Source organism: Poecile atricapillus, chromosome Z (assembly GCF_030490865.1).
Source record: "Poecile atricapillus isolate bPoeAtr1 chromosome Z, bPoeAtr1.hap1, whole genome shotgun sequence".
In the NCBI taxonomy this organism is placed as follows: Eukaryota; Metazoa; Chordata; class Aves; order Passeriformes; family Paridae; genus Poecile; species Poecile atricapillus.
The window spans coordinates 108,894,538-108,916,583 of NC_081289.1; the positions used below are offsets into that span (position 1 = coordinate 108,894,538).

The window sequence follows — 22,046 nt, forward strand, 5'->3', positions numbered from 1 at the left end:
GCAGTGAGTGAAACCCACCAGTCTAGCACATTGCACACTATTCTTCTCATTGTGGTTGATGGGGCCTCTTTCCAAAATCTCTTTGTTTTGATTAAAATAAGTTTTAGAATGCTGTACTTGGTTTGATTCTCAGACTGAGTACAACATATGGATATTGGTATTTAGACTGAGCACCTGTGCTGGTTTCAAACACAGTGAGAAAATTAAACCTGCTCTAGTTGCATAATACATTTCCACCTTTTACTCCCTCTGCTCCTTCCAGTAATAGAGGAAACTAGGAAAAATTATGAACTAGAATTGCAGTTTACGGGAAAGCTGCAATAATCACAACAGTATTGATAATAGAATAGAAAATATAATATAATATAATATAATATAATATAATATAATATAATATAATATAATATAATATAATATAATATAATATAATATAATATAATATAATATAATATAATATAATATAATTAATATAATATAATAATAATATAAGGGAAAGAGTTTTACCCAGAACAAAGGGCATTCACCACTGAATGTCCATGTCGACAGAACTGTAACTTTCCAACACTTGCAAGCAACAACATTAAAACATTAAAAGAGAAATAGAAGTAAAAAAGTAAGTGACATTAAGAATGTTAAGCACAGGAATCATGAGTAAAAAACACTGAACTGATCTGTATCTTTGCTTTCATGCCGCTATTTTATTTCTATGAGTGTTTCATAAGTGGACCACAGTTACAGAATCAGACTCTCTGGTTCTTAAGGAAGGGAAAGAATAGAAAGACACGTTTGTCTAAGCGAAAAGTATGTGCTTTCCAAACTGATGAATGAATTTTTTAATAAACATTTCAAACCTGTCTCAACTTCTAATGAGATTGATAATATTACAGGAGAAGCAAAAAGCTGAAGAAGCACTAAATGAGCTGAAGCGCCAGTATGACGCTGAAGTTGGGGATCTTCAGGTGACAATAAAAAAACTTAAAATGGTAAGTGAGTTGAAGTCTGGTGAGATTTTAATTGTTTTAAGAGGTTTTGACTTTATGAAATGGCTCCCTAAAAATGGATAATCGTAATTGTATGATTATAATAGGTTTCTAATTTAATTTGTATTAATTTGTAAATGGCAACTGTAGTGACATTTTGGGATATTTTGTAAGACTGCTTACTTTTGACTTTGGTTTTTGCTGTAAGTTTTACTAGAATTATAGCAACAAAAGTGGATGTATCTTTTGGGTTCTGTATTTAAAAGTACTTTAAGAACACTTAAAAGAACATTTGTAGAAATGGAAATTTCTCACAGGAAACATGGCAGCTTCTTGTCCAAATCCTACATAACTGAGATAGTAATTTGTTTTTATTGGTTTTTTAAGTTAGTGTTTCTATCTGTTTCTATCTTAATAGCTGTCTTTTGTGTCACTAGCTAGGAATGTTTTATACCTAAACAGTGCAAAATGCATATAAATTTTCTAGGAAGCCAGAAATTTTTGACATAATCCTGTCTGCTAGTACATTTGGAAAAACTCTTTAAGTTTTAAAAACTTTAATATCTGTAAAAATCTTTAAAGGGTTATTATTTGTGATTTCCATAAGGTTGTTTGTTTTTTTTTTAAATGAAAACAGTTGAATACATTAATTGTGCATTTTTTTAATACTTCAAGCTGGAGGAGCAATCCAAAAATGTCAATCACAGGGAAGATGTAGTTGAACTGAAAAAAAGAATGCATGATATGTCACTGGTAAGAGCTCATTATCATTAACATATTGATTTAGCCTCAATTTTAGTGTTTGCAGTACAGATTGTTATTTTTGTGGGTATTCAGGTTTTGATGTTATTTGGTTTGTTTTTTTTTACATTTGGTACTGGTAAGCTAGAAAGTAAACTTTTAAAGTTATTGGTAAGTGTATGTGGAGCATTTAAGTTGAAAAAGTACCTGCTTAAATGTATACACATTCTATGTAGGACATTTAGAAATGTCTTGAGATGATGTAGTCCCATTTTTTTGTGACTGAATGAAAAACTAAAAGCTAAGAGGTTCTTGCATGTTAATTTTCTGACTTCTCTGTTCATTTAGTGTTCTTTTATTTTCTTTCCCTCTCTATGCCAAATTTGTAGTGTTTCATTTCTATTTAACTTCAATGTTTTTTATTCTATTATTATATCAATATTTTGTGGAGGTGACTATGACAGCTAACATCTAACATCTTCCTTTTTTTTTGAAGGAAAATCAGAGACTTAAGAAAGATCTTTTAGAAGCGCAGACAAATATAGCTTTTCTACAGAGTGAATTGGATACCTTGAAGAGCGAGTATGCAGATCAGTCTTTGAACACTGAGAGGTAAGTTACTTCCACATGATAATATTTTCACCAGGGAAGAAATAAAATCTATTTTCTGATGTAATTATTATGTATGCAGTTGGCAACTGTTATTTTCTAAATTTGCCTTAAAGAGTAGGTACATATTTGACATTGTGTCATCTATGCTGTTCACTTCTCTTGCTCTTGTTCTCTTGTTCTTTCAGGTTTCTGAAAGAGCAAGTTCTGGTTATGATGCAAACTCTCACAATCTTGCAAGAATATCCATTGATTTTAGTGGGACTTTTAGAAATAAAACACTAGTACAGCATCAGGCATTTTTTTTTCTTCCTGGCTTGCACTCACATGAGTATCATCTGTATGTATATTAAGGAGAATAATTTTAGAAGCCTTTTATGTCTATCTTAACCTTTTGTTTTTCTGAAGTGAATGAAAACTACTTACTGTTACTCTTTTACGGGAGCATAAAAGGCAGTTTCACTCTGCGGTTGTCTTCAGATAATACAAATTGTATTTCAAGGGAAAAGGAGTTCCTATGGCTATTTTGTACATCTTTCATTTTTCATTCACAGTCTTTGTTGCGTTATAATTTCAAAGTTTAATGAAGTCACCAAGTGATCTTACTCTGCGTTAAACTGTTCTCAGTGTATTTCAGCATAAATGTAAACTCTGCCAAAGGCAGTATGGCAAAAATATAAGACTATCGTGTTAAATATAAGTTCATTTAAGTTTGGTGGTTTTGTTTGGTTGTTTTTTTTCCCCAGAGATCTAGAAATTATCCGAGAGTATACTGAAGACAGAGATAATCTGGAAAGACAAATTGAAATACTTCAGTAAGTTTTTACTAATTCAGTTTTTTATTGTCAAACTTTGTCCCAGCATATTTGGGATAAATTTTTTTGTATGCAAACAATCAGGTTCAAATTCGGGAAAAAGTGCCTAGTGAAAATACTGAAATGGCCTAAATTGATATAAAAGGTGTTTTCTCAGCTGTAATAAATGTTACTGTAGTATGAACCACTACCACTTCAGTTGGTTTCTTTCCATTTCTTTTCTTAGTCCCACTAACTTTTATTTCTTTCTTACATGCTGAATGCAATTTGAGTCTATCCATCCTGTCAAAAAAATTATTGCCTGGCTCCTTTTACTGTTGGCTTTGCTTCTCCAGTAACTCCCTGTCTTGTTATTGTCTGGAAAGCACTAAGAGTGTACAGTATTATACAGTAGATGCACAAGAAGGGTCACAATGAATAGATCTTTTTGCATCCTTATTTAATTTCCTTATCCTAAACAAATTCTTTCTTTCAAACAGATGAATTTTATTTGTCTTCAGAATCCCTTCAGCCATATTTAAAGGATAGTAGTTTTGTACAGAAATAGCTGGACTAGTTGTTTTGTTGTGTGGTTTTGTGTGGGTTTTTTTCTTTTGGTGACCATTTCTACAGTATCTTTTTTTCCACTCAGCTGACAGAGACCATGCTGTATGAATGAAAATGGCCTTCCTGGTCTGCCACTGAAGTGTAAAATTCACAGTGATTTTTTCAGATAATTTGAGTATCTGTCAATATATTTCTAGTTTCATGTTAGTCTTTAGTTTTTAGTTAAAGAAAAAAAATGGGTCTTTTACAAGTTTTTTTAAAATTTTTCTTATTGAGAAGTTACATAGTTTTTCATGTTTTCTTTAGTTCTGCAAGTTAAACTGTGTTTTCTTGTTAGATCAGCTAATAGAAAATTACATGACAGCAATGATGGTTTAAGAAGTGCACTTGAAAACAGCTTCAGCAAGTTCAACAGATCATTGGTATGTATTTATGATTTTGTTGCATTGTCATAGAAGGTGTAAGAATTAGCACAGCAAATTTAAATTGGTACCTCAGTGGGTACTCAGAAAATTGAATTTTATTCAGTGGACTCACTGTGGGAGTACTCCTGTGTAGTTTTGTTAGATTTTACTTATGTTTTGTTAAATAATGGAAGTTTTGTTAGTGCGTAGGTGCTTTCTGAAAAAATAGTAACAATTTTTTTAATATGTTGTGATATTTATTGAGGTTTATAAAGCAACAGTTTCTCTTGTGGTAAAGGGAATGAATTTGTGTTGTGTGTGGGAGTGGCCTACCATTGACAACACACTTTCTCAGAAAAATGCTCTTTTTAGTAGCAAGGTCTTACCCTAATTTGAACTTTTGTCCAGGCAAGTCACTGGGAAAATGAATAGCATGGACTACTGATATAGACCATAGTCAGACCCTTTTGAGCTCTCACAACTACATTGGAGTCTCTAGTACCAAATATCACCTGACATCCTCCAAACTAGAGAAAGAAAGGCTTGAAAGTAAGAAGAAAACTACTCTACACTGTTATTTTACAATCCTGTGAAAACTGTTAAAACTCTTAAAACTGAGGAAAGCTAGTGACAGTTCCCCTTTTTTTTTAGTAGTCAGCATGACATGATCTAAATACCACTTTTCAAAACAGAATTTCAGAGTTTTCAGGTGTAGTCAATGAAATCATCCTGTTGGAATTCTGTAATCTTTTGTGGCTGAACTTGTCTAGTAGTTTCAGTATAAAGGCAGTGGTGAAGCCTGAATGCAATAGGTTATAGGCCTTCTGACCATCAGTCATCTATAAAGTATGAAGTTTAACTAAATGTAAATAGCTAAATATATATATATATATATTATGTATCTGTTACAGCGGTTAGCAAATACCTCACCAGGAAGTACCATTTCTAGAAGCAGTCCTAAATTTAATGGTGAACATTCTCCCTTAAACCCACGGTATGACAGGTAAGCCAGGCTTGCTTTTGTTAATTTGAAAATAACTTGTTTTAGAAGAGTAGATTGCTGTTAAGTAAGAGAGAACAGTTCTGTCTTATTTAGAAGTAACGTCTGACCATAGCATATGATCCAAAATATCCTGAAGTCAATAGGAATCTTCTTAATTACTTCAGAAAACTCAGGATAACCCTCTTCAGTGGAAGTCATAAACTTATGGAGAGTTCAGACAGCTTCTTGTGCGGTCTTGGCCTCTTTTGATTCTAGTTTGATTCTCAGACTCTTTGTCTCCAAGAAGCTATAAAACTCTTCTGAGGGCCTTTGTTAGCCTTTCTCTGTACTTGAGAAATAAAACATTTTTGGTTTTATCTTCAGCTTGTATGTCTTTTTTCCCATGTAATAATTATGACAAGTGTGGGCCTGATTCTTCAAAAGAATAAACCACCTCATCTCACACTGATGTGCAAGAGTAGTGAATGCACTTGAATATTAATGGGATAAGAGTACAAAATCAGTAACCAGTGACCATCTAAATGCAATTAGATGGTCAGACGTGTCTATTTTGGTAGTTACTGGATACAAATCATTGATCAGAACTTCCTGTCATCATTTCAGAGACTCAATGAAGACAGTGGGTATTGGAGGCAACCCTGAGTGCTGTCAATCATGCTATGCTGTCCCACTTGGTTTTTTAGAAGTTAGATCCATCAGCAAAAATGTGTGTCCTTGCTCAATTAATAGATCATTTCCTGGTTTTTTTTTTTTTTTTTCTTTCAGTGGTCCAAACCACAAAATAGAGAATCTCTAATAGAGGTCTTAGTAGTCTGAGTTTTACATTTTTACCTGGAAGAAAAATATCTGGATTGGACTTAAATTGACTTCTGCTTCACACTTATAATATCCCCATTCATTCAGTAGTGTCATACTTATTCTGTTGTCTCTATGTGAGATGTGTTTTCTGGCTGTAAAGTTTTGGTTTCACAAGCTGTTTCCTTTTTCTGAATGCACATAAAGCCAATTCCCTGTTGCTGGACCCTGTGCAAACTTTTAGAGACATCCACTCTTAAGTTGCATATTACATTCAGTAATTTTCTGAGGGAGTAACTAAAACCTCTCTGGAGGTTTAGTTATATTGTTCTCTATCAATATTTATTAGTACCTGCCACATGGTGCAATCCTTGTGTTTCCACAAAAGTGAGAAATACAAGCTACTTTAGAAGAAAGTTTATGTGGTAGGAGTAAAGCTTGATCTGAACATGTGTGACTTGATAGTGTCAAAAGACAGAAAGAGATGTGACTGTCCCAAAACCTGTTTGTTTTCAGCACTTTATTTCCTGACAACAGATCAGCATTAAGAGCTATTGGTTTGCATGCTAACATGTTTTAAGCAATTTGTTCTAAAAGGTTAGATTTTTCTTTTTTCTTCATCTGTAAGATTCATCTTGGTCTAACTTGCTTTAAGCATATATGAAATTCCCAGCATTGAATTCATGGCTCAGTGAAATTGAAAATTACCTACTAAATAGCTTTATTTCAGGGAATGCCTAACAAGCTTAACTTTATTGTAGCATGCACTTTTCCTCAGTATTTCAGTGATTTGGTATAGGCTAGTAGGTGCATGAATACCAAGAACATGTATGCTTTGATACCATACAGCAAAGATCACATGCATTCATGTGATTATTTGTTAGCATGAAGGGGTGTAATTTAGATGGCTCTCAATGCTACTGCATGGGACAATGATGCCACTGTCACCCCCATTTAGCTAGTTGCAAGGAGGTACTCGATTCAGTAACAACTTTGTAATTTGGTGATTTTCCCCTGGGTACTCTCCTGTGTTGTGCCATCACAGGGGAGCCCCTCTGGGAGCAAGCTGTTATTGCAAGGATTGATGCTGACCTTGTCTGGTTTGCAGACCAGAACTGCAGTTAAGTGCATCACATCCATTCCCAAGAGGGCTAAGCCAGACCCTATCTTCTCTGCTGTGACTTGGAGACCTTTACTGCCTCACTTTAGTTGATGCCTGTCCCTGTCTTGCTGAAGGAGCATGATAATGATTGTAGCCATTGTAACCTTTTTTATAAGATAGTTTTTTTTAAGATGTATTCTATTAACTTTCCTTTTCTGTGGTTTTATTTACATAAATAAAATCTTATTTTTTTTTTTTTTTTTTTCTGTAAGACATACTGGCATTGCAGCATTCACTAAAACATTTATATATATTACAATATCCAGAATGAAAAAAAAAGAAAAAAAAAAAGACCTTTGAAGGAAGGTTAAGGGAAAAGAGAGGAATTCAGTGTAAAAGTTTAGGTTTTGCGTAGTGTACCAAGCTGTAAGAAAGTTTTTTAGTAACTTCTTCTGCCAGTACTGATCTCCTGAACTTGGCTGCTCTCTCTTCTATATTTATAGCTGTTTCTTGTTGGCATGTGTGCCTCTGTGAGAAAATGCATTCATTTAGATGAGATACAGCATGTCAGGGTTGTTTTCTGTCTTAGAATAGGCCAAAATTAGCTAAAACATCATATGTATTTTTCTAATATCTTCATAGTACCTCACTTTCTGAATTTTTTTTTGGATAGGCTTTTTTAAATTAACAAATAGTCATAATTATTGAGACTTGGAAAGTCATCATCGTAACATAGATTAAATAACTTATTCTGAGCATCCCAAGACATATGATTGAGAATGAAATTCTTTATAAAGCCAAGATAGGGATTGACATGTGTCTTAAATTTAACATTAACTTTTCTAAGAATTGTCTATTCCAGAAGGGCTCAGATTTTGTTGGGGAGAGCAATCATTTATTACTGGAATTTATTATGTGGAATAATTTATTTTTCCCCCTCCAATATTTTCGTATTAGATCGTCTCATTCATCTTGTGTCGATGAAGACTATGATTCTTTAGCCCTTTGTGATCCAATGCAAAGGATAAACTGTGAAGTTGACAGCTTACCTGAGAGCTGTTTTGACAGTGGTTTGTCTACTCTGAGAGATTCAAATGAGTATGATTCAGAAGTGGAATATAGGCATCAGAGGATTTTTCAAAGGTCACAGTGTATGCAAGAAGGCTTTGGTGGTGATGCTTCTGATACAGATGTAAGTCCCAGATTTACTCCTCTGAGAAAGGCATTTGATTGGAGACAAAGTTAGCTTCCTGTTTTTAAAACAAAATGCATCTTTGTCCACAGGCCAGTTAAAAGAAAATATTTGGGTTGTGCACATTTAAATTAATTTGTGAAAACTTTTTTGAGATTGTATAAATAATTCTCGTTTTGTTTTTACATTTTTTGATACATTTTTCAGGTAATAACTTAATTTTGGAAGTTTATTTGGTTTTTTGAAGGTTGTTAAAACTGTACGTAGAAAAGAGCTAATTTTCTAATGATAAAAAAGCAGATGGAAGTAAAATAGGTTTCCATTCACTTCCTCTCAGTGCACACAATTGATTTACAGGCTAAGTCTTGGAGTTTTAAAAAAATCTAAGAAGATGTTACTGTATCCCTTTTATTGTTACTAATATTGAAAGAGTTACTGAGGACTACATACCAAAAACTAGCAACAAGCACAGCAGAATATGTGTTTTGTTTTTTTTTTTTAAGGTAAACCATTTCCTGTGCGTTTAGTAGATATTAATCTCTGTGGAGACTTTGCTATGAATAATGTTGATTATTCACAGCTATGCTCTACTTAATTTAGCTTGAGTAGTAATAACATAGAGAGTAACGTCTTTGGGGAAATTCTTAATGCTTGCAAAATAAGCTTTGAAATGAAGTGTTGTCACAATTGTTTATTGTGACTATGTTTTAAGTCAAAATTTTCATATAGAAATTAATTTGCTCTATTAGAGTACTGAAAGAATGGATGCCAAACAATAAAAATGTTAAAAGACAAAATGTAGATTATAGTAAACAGCAAAAATGAATGAGGACAGAATAATCATGGTAGTTTGATTAGAATTGTACAGCCATATCTGGTCATCCATCTGTGTTTAATCCAAACTGTTAAAATGTTTTAATCAGTCTTAGCTTTGCCTTTCCAAAGAAGCATACTTTCCTCACCAGAGAACTAACTCATACTTTCAGGTTCCAGAGATCAGGGATGAAGAAGCATATAGTCCTGCTAACAGCCCTGCAGTTTTAGACTGGAAACCCTCGCGACCAGTTAGTCGAAGCAGCTCAGTTGCTTCAACAAGGAGACACATATCTGCTCTCACCCCTCAGGTAACCAGTTCTTCAGGGGAAAAATGGAAAAGATTTTCCATTCCATTTCCAAAGTGGTGGGTTTTTTTATATTATAGAGGGATTATTTTTATTTTCAGTCAGATGCAACTGAATTCGCTCCAAAATACCCCAGTTCAGAGAAGGCTTACAAGATTGTTCTTGCTGGAGATGCAGCAGTGGGAAAATCCAGTTTTCTTATGAGACTTTGCAAGAATGAATTTCGAGGCAATACCAGTGCGACTCTGGGTATAGTTGGTGTTCTTAATATATTTAAATGACTTTCATTGTTATTTTGCAGTGAAGTGAGTGATAATCTTGCCTTTGTGATTGCTTCCTAGAGTTTTCTGGATATACACACGCAGTTTCTCATGCAGGCTGCGCGATCTAATTGAGTACTAAAGCTTAGTAATAATACTTATTTTTAGTGGACAGTAGGGTACTAATTTAGTTTTTCTTTACAAAATTTTCTAATTTTTTTTTTTTTGGCCTAATTTAGTTTTTCTTTACAAAGCCTCTTTCTGAACAGCACAAAGCACCAGAGAAGGAATGTCAGTGTAAGGAACTTTCAGTGTGTGTGTGAACTTTTCTTCATTTTTCATTGCTTTCCTGTTTTCCCAATACTTCCCTCTTTCCATAGTATTTTATACTATCCTTTGATGTCTTTCCATTTTTTGTTGTGATTTCTTCAAAGTGTTATTGAAGCTTTGGTTTAAATGCAGCTCGGGGATTTCTGACTTACTTCTTGTATATATTAGAATAGTTGTCATCTAACAAACTTAAGTGTTAATGATTCCAAAGACTGAATTTTGTCTTCCAATCAAATCATACTTATATGTTTGCTTTATTTCCTCTCGTCGCGATTTTTGTTCTAATTTATCTTTTTCTTCCTTCGTATTTGAAATCAAGTTTTTTATAAAACATTTTCATTTCTTTGATAAAACTGTTTGGCCAAATAAAGTAGTAAGAGATCTTATTTGTTGTTCAGAAGGCAATTTGAATCAATTCTTCTGGGAAAAGAAAAATACGTTTGGGGATTATTGCAGCTCAGAAGTATGTGCATGACTGACTGAAATCTCACAACCAATTAAAAGAGATTAAGTTTAGAAAAACTGCTGTAGATAGTCCCTACCTTTAATTTCTGTAGGTTCTTTAAGATTATTGGTGGGTTTTTTTTTAGATTCTACACATGATTCTTTTCAGGTGTGGATTTTCAAATGAAAAGATTAATTGTTGATGGAGAACCTACAGTGCTACAACTGTGGGACACAGCTGGGCAGGAGAGGTTAGTGATGCTCTGCACTTACTTAATTTGAATTATTTTGTAAAAGTAATTTGCCTTTATTCATCTAGCAGAAAAAAATCCTATTAATTGTATTGTCCACATGTAAATATCCTTAAACAGATGCAGTTTTTCTCTGCTGAGACCTCAAGACAGGTGGAATGTTTGTGTTAGCTTTGGTGATGCTTGAGGTAACCTTTTCTCGGCATAGAAAGAAATAGTTGAGGTTCACCACAGGATTAATTGATTAAATCCATGTGTCCCTCCTTGGCAATACTAAATGATGGAGTAGATGCACATGGTTTCCTCAATTTTTAGTCTTTAGCTATCTTTGTTCTTATACACCTGTATTTTTAACCAGGCTTTTTCTTAGAGATTCCCTTCCCTTCTTTCCCATCTCCTGTTCTTTCCTTGAAAATCCTGGTCCTGATTTATAAAAATATATAAATATATACTATATAAAATATATATATATATATAAATATATATAAAAATATAAATAAATATATAAATATATAAATAATAATTATATTTATATAAATTATATAAATATAAAATATATATTAATATATAAAAACTTCTTTCCAAAGACTTTGGAATTTTGCCAAAAATATCTTTGCATATTGCTGAATTTATATTTAAGGTTCTTCAAAATATTGTGTAAAGTTTCCTCAAAATCCTATGACATCTTTGCTTGAGAGCCATTACTTCTTTACCAACAGCTTTTAAGGCTCTTTAAGAGGTTGGGTTCAGTGCCATGGAAGTCAGTTCAATATGTTCATTGACCAAGATTTGTGTTGGGCTGTATGAATGATCCAGTCAGTCTCCTTTCATGTAATAAATTTGTGAAGAATATTTTAGTATCCAGTGTAAATACCTAGTTACTGTACTTGGTTGAGTAGATTGTATAAAGTTCCTGACAAAGATGACTGTAATTGATCATGAAGTCCTGGAATAATTTTACTGGATTTCTGTCTTTTTCAAAGGAAGTAAAGTGAGCCAATCAATTTAGGAAGTTAATTGTAGGTGGATCATAGAATCATAGAAACATTAAGGTTGGGAAACACCTCCAAGCTCATGGGGTCCAGCTGTTAACCTTGTACTGCTGTGTTTACCACTAAAACATGTCCCAGGGTGCCACATTCATACATGCCTGTTCAACACTTCCAGGAATGAAGAGTCTGCCACTTCACTGGACAACTCCTTCTAATGCCTGAGCACCCTTTTACAGAAGAAATTTTTCTTATTATCTAACCTCAGCCACCCCTGGCAGATTGTTTTGATATACAAACTATTCATTGTTGTTTAGGACAGAATCCCACTGATCCTTAGGGAGCATTTGTAGACCTGCATCAGCAGTTTTCAAGAATTCATTGTATTACATGGAGAGAATTGCACTCAGTAGTGAAATTAAATAATGCTGTGTTCTTAATGATGTTAAACTGAACTATTATTTGATAATGTGGCCTTATGCAAATATATTCTTTTTTCTGAAAGATTTCGAAGTATTGCTAAATCATACTTCAGAAGAGCAGATGGTGTCTTACTACTATATGATGTAACATGTGAAAAAAGCTTTATTAATGTGAGAGAATGGGTGGATATGATTGAGGTAAGACCCTTACATATATGCAACTTAGAAGCTATGTTTCACCACATTGTTAGCCTTATTATTTACAAAATTATATTAGATGTAAATTGTAATTATTCAGACTGGAGGCTGTCATTGAAATAAAAGCTTCACAGAAGTCCTAAATGTATCCTGACATACTCGGTTAGAATTCACACTGATACATCTTCATGTGTTAAAGGATGTTGTGTAATGACACTGTTTCCATTCACTTCCTTCTGAAATGAATGTGGCAGTACATTTCAGATACCTTCTTGTGGATGGCTTGAATATTCCTTGGAGTCTTTGCATTTTAAACCAATATATTAGATTCCATAAATTAACTATGGCTCAAGTGAAATTTTCAGTATTTCTTTCCACTTGTACTTCTTATTTTTGATTTGAATGTGAATCTGCATTTAGTGCAAGGGATTTTTCTCTTGTTCTGGGGATGCTTAATAAGAGGGAAAGTGGCAAGCAAAATACTTCATCTCCTGTGAAAGTATTTTCTTTTAGTCATGGTATAGGAGTTGGTTACTTTTCCCTTAATAATTTTGTCATACAGCATTTGGATGAGTAACCAATTCCATTAGAGTAACTTAGCATATTAAATTCCTTTTTGGGAAACAAGGCTTATCGGAATGGAACCACATCTTTGCAGGCTGATAGTTAAGCCAACTGCTTACATTTTGAGTGGTTTATGAAGAGTTCTCGGCATGGCTTTCATAACTTGTCAATTTTTTTCTACTAGTGTAGAAGACATTATAGAAGGGAAATTGTTGAGACATGATGATGTTAGCCACTTCTTTGTATTCTGAGGGTTCTAGCAATAAGGAAATAAAATTCTCTTTACAGGATGCGACTCACGAGAATATTCCAATTATGATGGTTGGAAACAAGGCAGATCTCCGTCAAGATGTTACAGAACAAGGGCAGAAGTGCGTGCCTATAAACTATGGAGAAAAGCTGGCTATGGTAAGGTCCAACTGTACCTCATTAGTATAAAATGGTCTTAGGAATTTTAATCTGAGAACCATGTGAGAACCTAGTAAACAAAAGTAATTTTCTGCTCATTTGACCGAGTCAAGTGATGAGGATTCATGGATACTTTACAGTAAACTATTGTGTTTTGATGGTGTTTGCTCACACATCTCAGTGTCTGCTGAGCTGAATTTCATTATTGGCTGTGAAAGACATCACAGTCTTTTTTTGTAAATAGTGGATGGACGGAAGACTTGAGTTTTTTCTGCTGCTGAATAGAAGTTGCCAGTTCAAATATGAGGCACACTGTTGACTGATTTGTGTCTGTCCAGATTGTGTGGAGTGTTTCCTCTTCAACAGACTCTCTTGTATTCCTGTCACATGTGCTGAAAATAAAAAGGATTTCTCTGCTATAAATAGAAGCATGCACAATTTTTTTTTTTGCATTTAGTTGTATGGGTTAAAAGAGATGCACAAATCCCATATCTTGTAGAATAATAGGAAGAGTATTAAGGGTCTTGAGTGGCTGAGTGCTTGCATGATTGATTGATTATACTGGGGCAGGTATCGTGTGTTACTTTTGGAATGTTTTTTGGTTAACCTACAATAACCGGATGCTGTAGTTACAGCAGCTAGCAAGTTAAATGAAGTAACCTGTCCTGGCAACTTTTGTACTGTTTTGCACTCTGGTGCACAAGAAGGTTGAGTTTGGTCATTAAGCTTATAATATGGCTTTTATTCAGTTTATTAATTCAGAATATATTGATTATAAACCAGGAATAATTAAAAAACAATTACTGTTTTATTTCACAGTACTAAAGAGAATGTGTTGGACAATAAAGAACACTAGAAGAAATCCTGTTCATTTAACTGTACTGTCATCCTTTGTGTTATTCAGGAAACAATTTGTAATTATATGTACCCATTCACCTGGGAACCATCTCAGATCAGTTAGCTTAACATTTTATTTTTACTCACAGACTTATAATGCACTATTCTGTGAAACAAGTGCTAAAGATGGATCTAATATTGTAGAAGCAGTTCTTCATCTTGCCCGGTAAGTAACTGTGTACACATCTGAGTATATTTTATAAAAAAGGACATTGTATGTGACTATATATAGGAAGATGCACATATAGTTTTAAAATTGTACCAATGTTAACAAAAATTTAAAAGAATACTCCGTGAAATCATTATAGATAAGTGTAAGATGGGGTATATTCTCAGTTTAGTGAAGTGAATTTTTTTCTTGAAAATGTTACAAAGCTCTCTCAATGATTAATATTTAAACCAGGACTCAGTTACAGAGCCCACAACTTTAACACCAGTTTGCTGAATGAATTGTAATTTTAATCATACGTGCACATTTCTTAACTCTTTCATAATTTATTTTGAAATGTATTAATTCTATGTGTAATTATTTTTTAATTCTTTCACACATATTAATATGTATTCATTTTTATTACTGACCATTCTAATTACACATATTTTCTTTGATGTCCCCATCTCTAAATAATTTACAAGATAGAAATTCTGTTTATGTTAATTTAGCGCCCTGGTATTTCTGTGATAGTATATGAGCCAAATATTAAAATTCTACTACCTTCTCAAACTATTTCTGGTTAAAGTATAATTTTGAAAGGCAAGTGGTCTGTAATCATAATCAGTCATATGTGCATAGCTTTTAAGTCTTCATTTTTAAAAAACATCCAAAAATATGCCTTTTTTCTATGAAAGTAAATTTATACTTGAAACTGAAGTTATTTGGTTTTATACTTAGAGCTATGAACATGCTCTTTTTCTATGGTAAAATACAGAAGCAAATAAAAAAACTTCTCAAAAGAGAATGGAAGATAAATCAGAATGCAGGGGAATTATTAGATATTAAAAAATATATATTTTTATCACTATGAATTGCATAGAAACATCAATATGATTCTCAAATTGGAAACTTGTGAGACATGTTGATTCTGTGCTAATTTGCACTGTATTAGCCATGCAATGGATGGTGATGAACTCTGCAACATACAGAAGAGTGAACATGAATAGAAATATGTTAATTGAGTGCAAGTTTTTTTGTTTTTTTACAGCGAGGTGCGAAAGCGAAGTGATAATCAAGATGATACAAGATCAGTAACCAGCCTGGCTGGGACACCTGTCAAAAAGTCGGCACTCATGAAAAACTGTTGTATTGTTTAAATGACAGATAATTTTCCTTAACTAAATAACTTGCATATTTAAAAAAAAACCCAAGCCAACAACCAAACCAAAATATTTCAGTAGTGTTTTCTTTTTATGGATTTATACATTTGTATATTTAGAAGCTACACATAATGTTCAAAATCCAGACTCTACTTTCTACTCATTCAAATTTGTGAAATTACTTCACCCCATAGACTCTGGTTTCACTTTTCTTAAGTAATATAATTCAGTGCAATGAGCTCAGAATCAGTGCTACAGTAGCCACTGCGTACAATATTGTCATATATATTATTGTCTCTACCTGCATGTTTCTTTATGGCCTCAGTATTTCTTATATACAGAATTTTGTAATATCCAATATCACTCACAGGTAAACAAAAAATTACAGCTTCAGTTAGTTTAATCTCTTTTTGATCATGTCTGCTTATCTAGTTTTTGACAGCCGTAAGTATATGTTGATTAAACATTTCTTAAGAAAACTCCAAGCCATTGCAGGTTGCCTAGGTCCAAGTAATTCCTAAGTTTAGGGGAACAAGCATGGTCTTTGTCAGGAGAAGACAATGGCAGGTGCATATGGTGTTCTGTTGTAGTTCCTCAAAAGTTGGCTAGTTAGAATATACTTCATTTTGAGTGGTTGGGGTTTGACTAAGAACTGAGAAGTAAACTTTACATCTGATCCTACGCAGCTCTGATTGAAAGAAACATTTGTCTGGACAGTTCAAAATTCCAGAGAGAATGTAACATATTGTGGTATGTTCAGGATTGCTGAAATGACTCATGATCCAATATCTATGTGCCTGTTTAGACTAGATCATTATTGTTACTACAGAGCTATACGAGTTGTACTTTTTCCCTTGTTTTTAAAAATATCTTCTATGCAATCAGTAATTGAAGGATTGTAATAGTACACAGGAGTCAGATTTAATAGGTATTTTAATGCATTTTTTGTAAGTTTTAAATCAGCCAGGTGAAAGAATTACTGCACATGCACAAGCATTTGTATAAATTTTTCATTAAAAGAGAACCCTGGAATGAACAGCAATCACCTTAATGAGAATTTCTTTATCTGATTTTAGAAAAGTTATGAGAAACTTTCAAGGAGGTGGTAGCTTTAGGTGTCAGCATCTCTAAACACTGAGTTATTATTGCTTAAAATAGTTCCCAAGAGTTTCATAGCGTAGTAAAAAATTTTGGGCATTTATACAGTTAGCAGTCAAACTAACTTTCACTGATTTTGATCAAAATAGGATAGGGCATTTTCAGAGCCAGCAAACTGTTGTCTCCTCTGTTTCCTTTAATAAAACATCTCCAGGCTGAAACGTAGTTCAGTAAATGAAACTCAGATAAAGTTTTATCAATTTATGGAAAACCCATATGAGTAGCAGCTGTTCACTGCATTTTATCAGCACTGTATGTGAACAGCCTGTACTGTGCCATCTCTTGTATAAAATATGGGGTCTGAGAAACAGGATGGTTCATAATTTACGAAAAAGAAAAAAGGTTTGAACTAGGAAAAGTATTGTTTTTAGGCATCCTTTCAAACTTGTAATCGGAGCAGCTAATCTGTGGGTAATTATCAGAAAAAAATTTCACAAGAGAGAGAAATCTGATGCCAGAATGAAGAAAACATTTTATTTCACTGTATAATCAATACATTATACATTATACTATTATGATCATACAATATAATATATGATCATAATAGTTCAGGTAGTTAGCCCTAGAAGACAAAACATGTTTGATGAGGGTTTTTTGAAGTACTAAGAGAGTCTTCATTGCCTACCTAATTCCATGCAGGAGATTTCAGGGTTGTGGCATCTTCCCACACAGCAGTACAGGAGGCCACACTGTAGTTCTGAGACTTATCTGAAGCAGGTAACAGGGAATGCAGGACACTCGGGTGTATCAGGAATATCCCTAATGACATACATATTGTTTGCTGTTAACACTGTATTATTTAAAAAAAACTAAAAAAAACTAAAAAAATACAGCATCAGATAGCTTCTTTGAGGAGAAAAGCCAAATTTAACCTACTGCATTGATGATTGAAGACTACAAATTTATAACAGTTTGCCCACATTGTATCATGTCCTGCTACTAACAAGAATTTCTCTATAAACTTGGTGACTTCCCTTTCATTATCTGTAGATCTCCCTTGGCCTTCTCTCCACCAGTGTAACAACATCAGGAGTATCTCTTGCAAAGTATCTCTGGGTTCCACATCCCAGAATCAGTGGAATGTGTGCATGTGTAGTAATTGCTTTCGTATCTAATATTTTTATCATGCAGATGGTGCCAGGTGAATATACATGTTTGTAGAGAAGCTGGTTGAAGAATGTGAGTTCAGGGACCTGCCTTCACACCAGTTTTTCCTTGTCTCCAGGCCACTGATGTTTTGGGTACTTTTGTTTTTTGTTTATTTTAATAAACAAAATCTATCCTATGTTATTTAGCCAAATTATGTAGCCTAAATCCATTTATTAAGTTCTGTAATTTTTTTGTGTCATATAAAGCAACTTTAATTAGAAACAGTGTTGTTTCCTAAATAAGATTCAGGTCGAAGGTTGTTAGCTGTTAACAAAGTTTTACCTTGGGGTAAATTTATGATCAACGTCTAGATGACAAAAAAAGCACTGTTAAATGGGGATATAGCTGTAGCTCAGTTGGAGCTCATCTTAGAAATTCTGTGATGGTCAGCTTCATCATGTCTTGTACGCTCACAAAATACCATGTTGAATTATTGTCAAAGCAAAAGAACTTGGAAAAATATTTAAATCTAGAAATTAAAGCATGTATTTATACATGGAAATAATGAATGCACAAATTTTCCTGTTGTTTTACTTTAAAAGGTTACCTTGTCTTCAGCCTAAGAGGTAAAATGGCAAACATCAGTTTTATGCTCTGACATGGTTGCACTATTGTCCTTTGAATATTTTTATGGTTTTGTTTAGTATATAAGAGCTATTCATTTAATCGCACAAATTTATTTTTTTAGTAAGTAGAAGTGTTCCCTTAATACATGTATTTATTTGAAAAGGAAAGGTCTTTTATGTTTTTCCTCATGATCTGTAAATAAACTGTTTTTATTCAGTTGACATGGAAACCTTATTTTATCCTGTATTTTTGACCCTTTTTAATTGTAATTTATTACACATTTCTAAGGCAATAATTTCTGTGACACACTCCAAAAATGTTTTGATCATGTAAATTCTTGAAACCACTTTGTGCCTGTTTAGCATATATTAGTGGCTTCATAAGACAAACTGCAGCTTCTAAGCTCTGTTATGGCCTTACATGGCTTAAGTATTTTTCTATGTAACTACTTTTGCATTGATTAGAAAATCCTCTGTTAGGAAAAGAAAAGTTACAGTTCTAAATCTGTATAAGATTGTTAAAATGTAGTTTAAGAAAAATATCTGTAGGCCAGTCCTGCAAGGAACATAATTTAGCTCTGCATACATGCAGATCTCCAAATAAAGAAATGGCTTCTGTGCTAGTGCATGCAATCCACATATATATATCCTTTTAAAGAGATTTTCTTATTTTTCCCCTATCCACTGCTATACGGCAATGGTAGGGTAGCATTTTAGGTAAAAATACTGCAGTCAGTGATCCCCAATTCATAAACCAAAGGGAGAAATAAATTCATGCAGTGATGGTACTTCATTGAATTATCAAGAAACATATTTTCAAGGTGTTTCTGGCTGTGTTAGGTAATTATAAAAATGGACCAATATCTCATGTAAACTTCCAATGGTCTTTACCACTACCTCTGCCAGACTTGATAGAGCGTGTAATTCTCTCTAACCCTGTCCTAGGCTACTTATGGATTTGAGAAGGTTTTTAGAGTACCAGTTATTTTATTATTTATCTTCCACTTCCATAGTATCACTATCAGTCCTAATCCTTTCTTATTGGTCTCCTTAGGACTAGTAATATCAATATTTGTAATTATTAATTTTTTTACACTGTCTCTTGTTTTGAAAAAACTTCCTGTTAAAGAAAATCTGATTCAATATATAAAGTGTTACTGAATTTATACAAAGAAGTTCTTTCTCTACAATTCGGTTCCTTGAGATTAGTCCAGCTTCAGATAGCTGGACTAATAGGAAATTAGTCATTAAGTGGCTGAGTAACAAAAAAAACCAAGCTATGGAGGTTTCCCACTGAATATAAAAGGAAGTATGTGAAATATAAGTGCATTTTCATAGTAGTATTAGTAAGAACTTGTGCCCATTGTATATTCATCTTTCAATAAAAGTCTGTATATTCTATAAATAAGGTTCTAAATTGTGAAAAGTTTTTTAAAATTTTACACCGTTTACTAGTAAAACTGGATTGAGTGCAGCTTGTTCCTCCTTAAAACAAATGATCACTTCATTTACTGTAAGTTTGTATATATACGTTTAAAACTGACACCTTTCCTGTATTACAAATTACTGTATAATAAAATAGGCTTCAATAGCCATTCTTCTTCAGTGTATTTTCTTTTTGTTAGTGCTTATGAACAGCAGTCCAGCATCTGTGACCTGTCAGCTTAATGTTGTTACGGTTCACCAACTTCTGCAGCCAATGCATGCAAGAATGATGCAAACAACCACTGGTATATAGCTGCCTACAAAGTTTTAGCCTCAATAAACATCATCAGCTTTGAGCTGAGAGATGTCCCTTGCTGTGATTCTCAAATAAATCTTGATCTACTTCTTTACAGAGATGCTTTAGCCGTGCTGTCTCTAACCACTAAGATGTGATTTTGGTAAAGTAAGAAAGAAAATAAGGTAAGTAGCCCAGAATAACCAGTCTCTTGCAAATACGCTATATATAGCACTCTAGGCATCAAGCCAAAAATATGGGTACATATATCAAAGACAAAAAAATGCCACTAAATACAAATTAAAAGCTGCATCAGGTAAAACTGGCCAATTTAAATGTTACCATGGAATCACAAAATCATGTAAGTTAGAAAAGCCCTCCAAGATTGGTTCATTGGGTAAGACCAAGTCCTGTTCTAAGCTCACATGTGACTTCACTGGTGATTGGATCTGGAATTGCATGAATGTGTGCTGCTTTCTGAAACAGCGCAGTAAGCCGTGGAAGAATGGGATGGGGGTGAGGAGTGTCACAGTTGAAATGCCCTTTTCAAAACTTGATTTCTTTTCGAATGCAAAGATACTAAGACATCAAATTTAATTTTCGTGTTCCTTTTGCTCTTCAGGTGTTTTTCCCTTTTATTATTGTGAGCTATTCTTCACCAGCCACAAAAGAATTAAGAATTAAATACGCTTTTGTTTTCTTTATTATTTGCACAATTTAAAAATTATCATTGAAACGGAAACATTTAGCCATATTTAACACCTGATGTTATCAACATGTAATCAGAAACAACTTTTATAATCTTTCATCGGGGGCTATACCTTTTTACTGATATTATAGTCAGCAGGGAGTTCTTGTTCACGAACTAGTGGTGTAATCCAAGGAAAATTAGATGTGGAGCAACATAAGCTTACTGCAACCAAAAATACACACCTGGTAGTTTTCTCTTGACACTTTCTGTTACTTTCTGCCAAAAATCACAGATTTGCTAAGAACTTGCTATTCTTTTGACTTTAAAAAAAGGTATTTAAAAAAGTTTTACTTAAAAATAGGAAACAAATCAAAGACAGAATCAAGCATGTAGTCCTTAAAAGAATGGAAAAAATACTCTATGAGTTGTGTATTTTTCTTGCTCCCCAGAGCCAAATGAGAAGTTCCACAAGGCCAAAAATTTGAAGTGTTTTTACCAGAATAAAAAAACAATGACAAAATGTAAGATACAGGAAAAAAAGACAAGGACTATTTAGTACACAATACTTGACTGCTCATGTTTGTTTTTCCTGAAAGTAGCTTTCCACTTCAGTCTGTATCCATTCCTGCAGAGTGTTTCTTTTTTGTAGCTTTTAGGGAATTGTTCTTTTCATGTCACAAACATATATTTAGAGAGATAACTGTAATTGGAATAGTTGGAGAAAATCTTCAGGCATTTTGCAGTAAATTTATCAAAGTTGTCTTTATCAGTTGTATAAGTCAAAGTGCCTGAGATTTGCAACAGTTCCACAAAACAAAATCACTTAACATTTATAAATTGAATAGATGCATTTTCTAAGATAAAATAAGGAAGCAAATTAACTGTGAAAGATGTCAAACTAAAACCAGGTCTGTGAGAACAGATGGTACTGTATTAAACTATGTGTGTAAGTGATGAAAATAAAAATAGAAGCTATTAATTGAGTGAAATGTTTTAGATTAATCTAAACCCCAAACTGTAAATTATAGTACCAGTTTGTGAAGTTGTTCATATTTTCCATATTTCTGCTAGCGCTTGTGCTAAAGTGAAAACATTGTTCTGGCACTGTCAGAGCAGTAATATTAAACTTGCCTGTGGCTGAGTTCTGGGCCGCAAGAATCCTAACAGAGCTATATACGCTCCTTGCCAACTCTTGCAATTCTTATTCATTATACTTGATCAAACTGGTGGCAATCTGTACCAAAGTCGCATAGATGAATAAATTCTACTAAGAGATTTCTGCAAATGCACAAGAATACATACACTTCTTCCACATTTGTTTCCAAGTCATCAGAAGTGACCAAACATGAGTGATAGTGTAAGGCTAAGAAATGATGAGTA

The 22,046-nt window shown here is 33.5% G+C and overlaps 1 protein-coding gene across 1 annotated transcript in view; it reads left to right on the top strand.

Annotated features, from left to right (window-relative positions):
• RASEF (RAS and EF-hand domain containing) overlaps positions 1-19,843 on the top strand; it is a 33,370-nt gene extending 13,527 nt beyond the window's left edge. Inside the window, exons 4-17 of the mRNA XM_058827914.1 lie at positions 888-983; positions 1,656-1,733; positions 2,218-2,333; positions 3,077-3,145; positions 4,029-4,113; positions 5,007-5,098; positions 7,953-8,187; positions 9,174-9,311; positions 9,410-9,557; positions 10,512-10,593; positions 12,088-12,202; positions 13,055-13,174; positions 14,161-14,237; positions 15,271-19,843. Coding sequence (XP_058683897.1) covers positions 888-983; positions 1,656-1,733; positions 2,218-2,333; positions 3,077-3,145; positions 4,029-4,113; positions 5,007-5,098; positions 7,953-8,187; positions 9,174-9,311; positions 9,410-9,557; positions 10,512-10,593; positions 12,088-12,202; positions 13,055-13,174; positions 14,161-14,237; positions 15,271-15,379 — 1,560 coding nt within the window. The 3' untranslated portion in view covers positions 15,380-19,843. The remainder of the gene's footprint in view (positions 1-887; positions 984-1,655; positions 1,734-2,217; positions 2,334-3,076; positions 3,146-4,028; positions 4,114-5,006; positions 5,099-7,952; positions 8,188-9,173; positions 9,312-9,409; positions 9,558-10,511; positions 10,594-12,087; positions 12,203-13,054; positions 13,175-14,160; positions 14,238-15,270) is intronic.
• Positions 19,844-22,046: the final 2,203 nt, after the last annotated feature.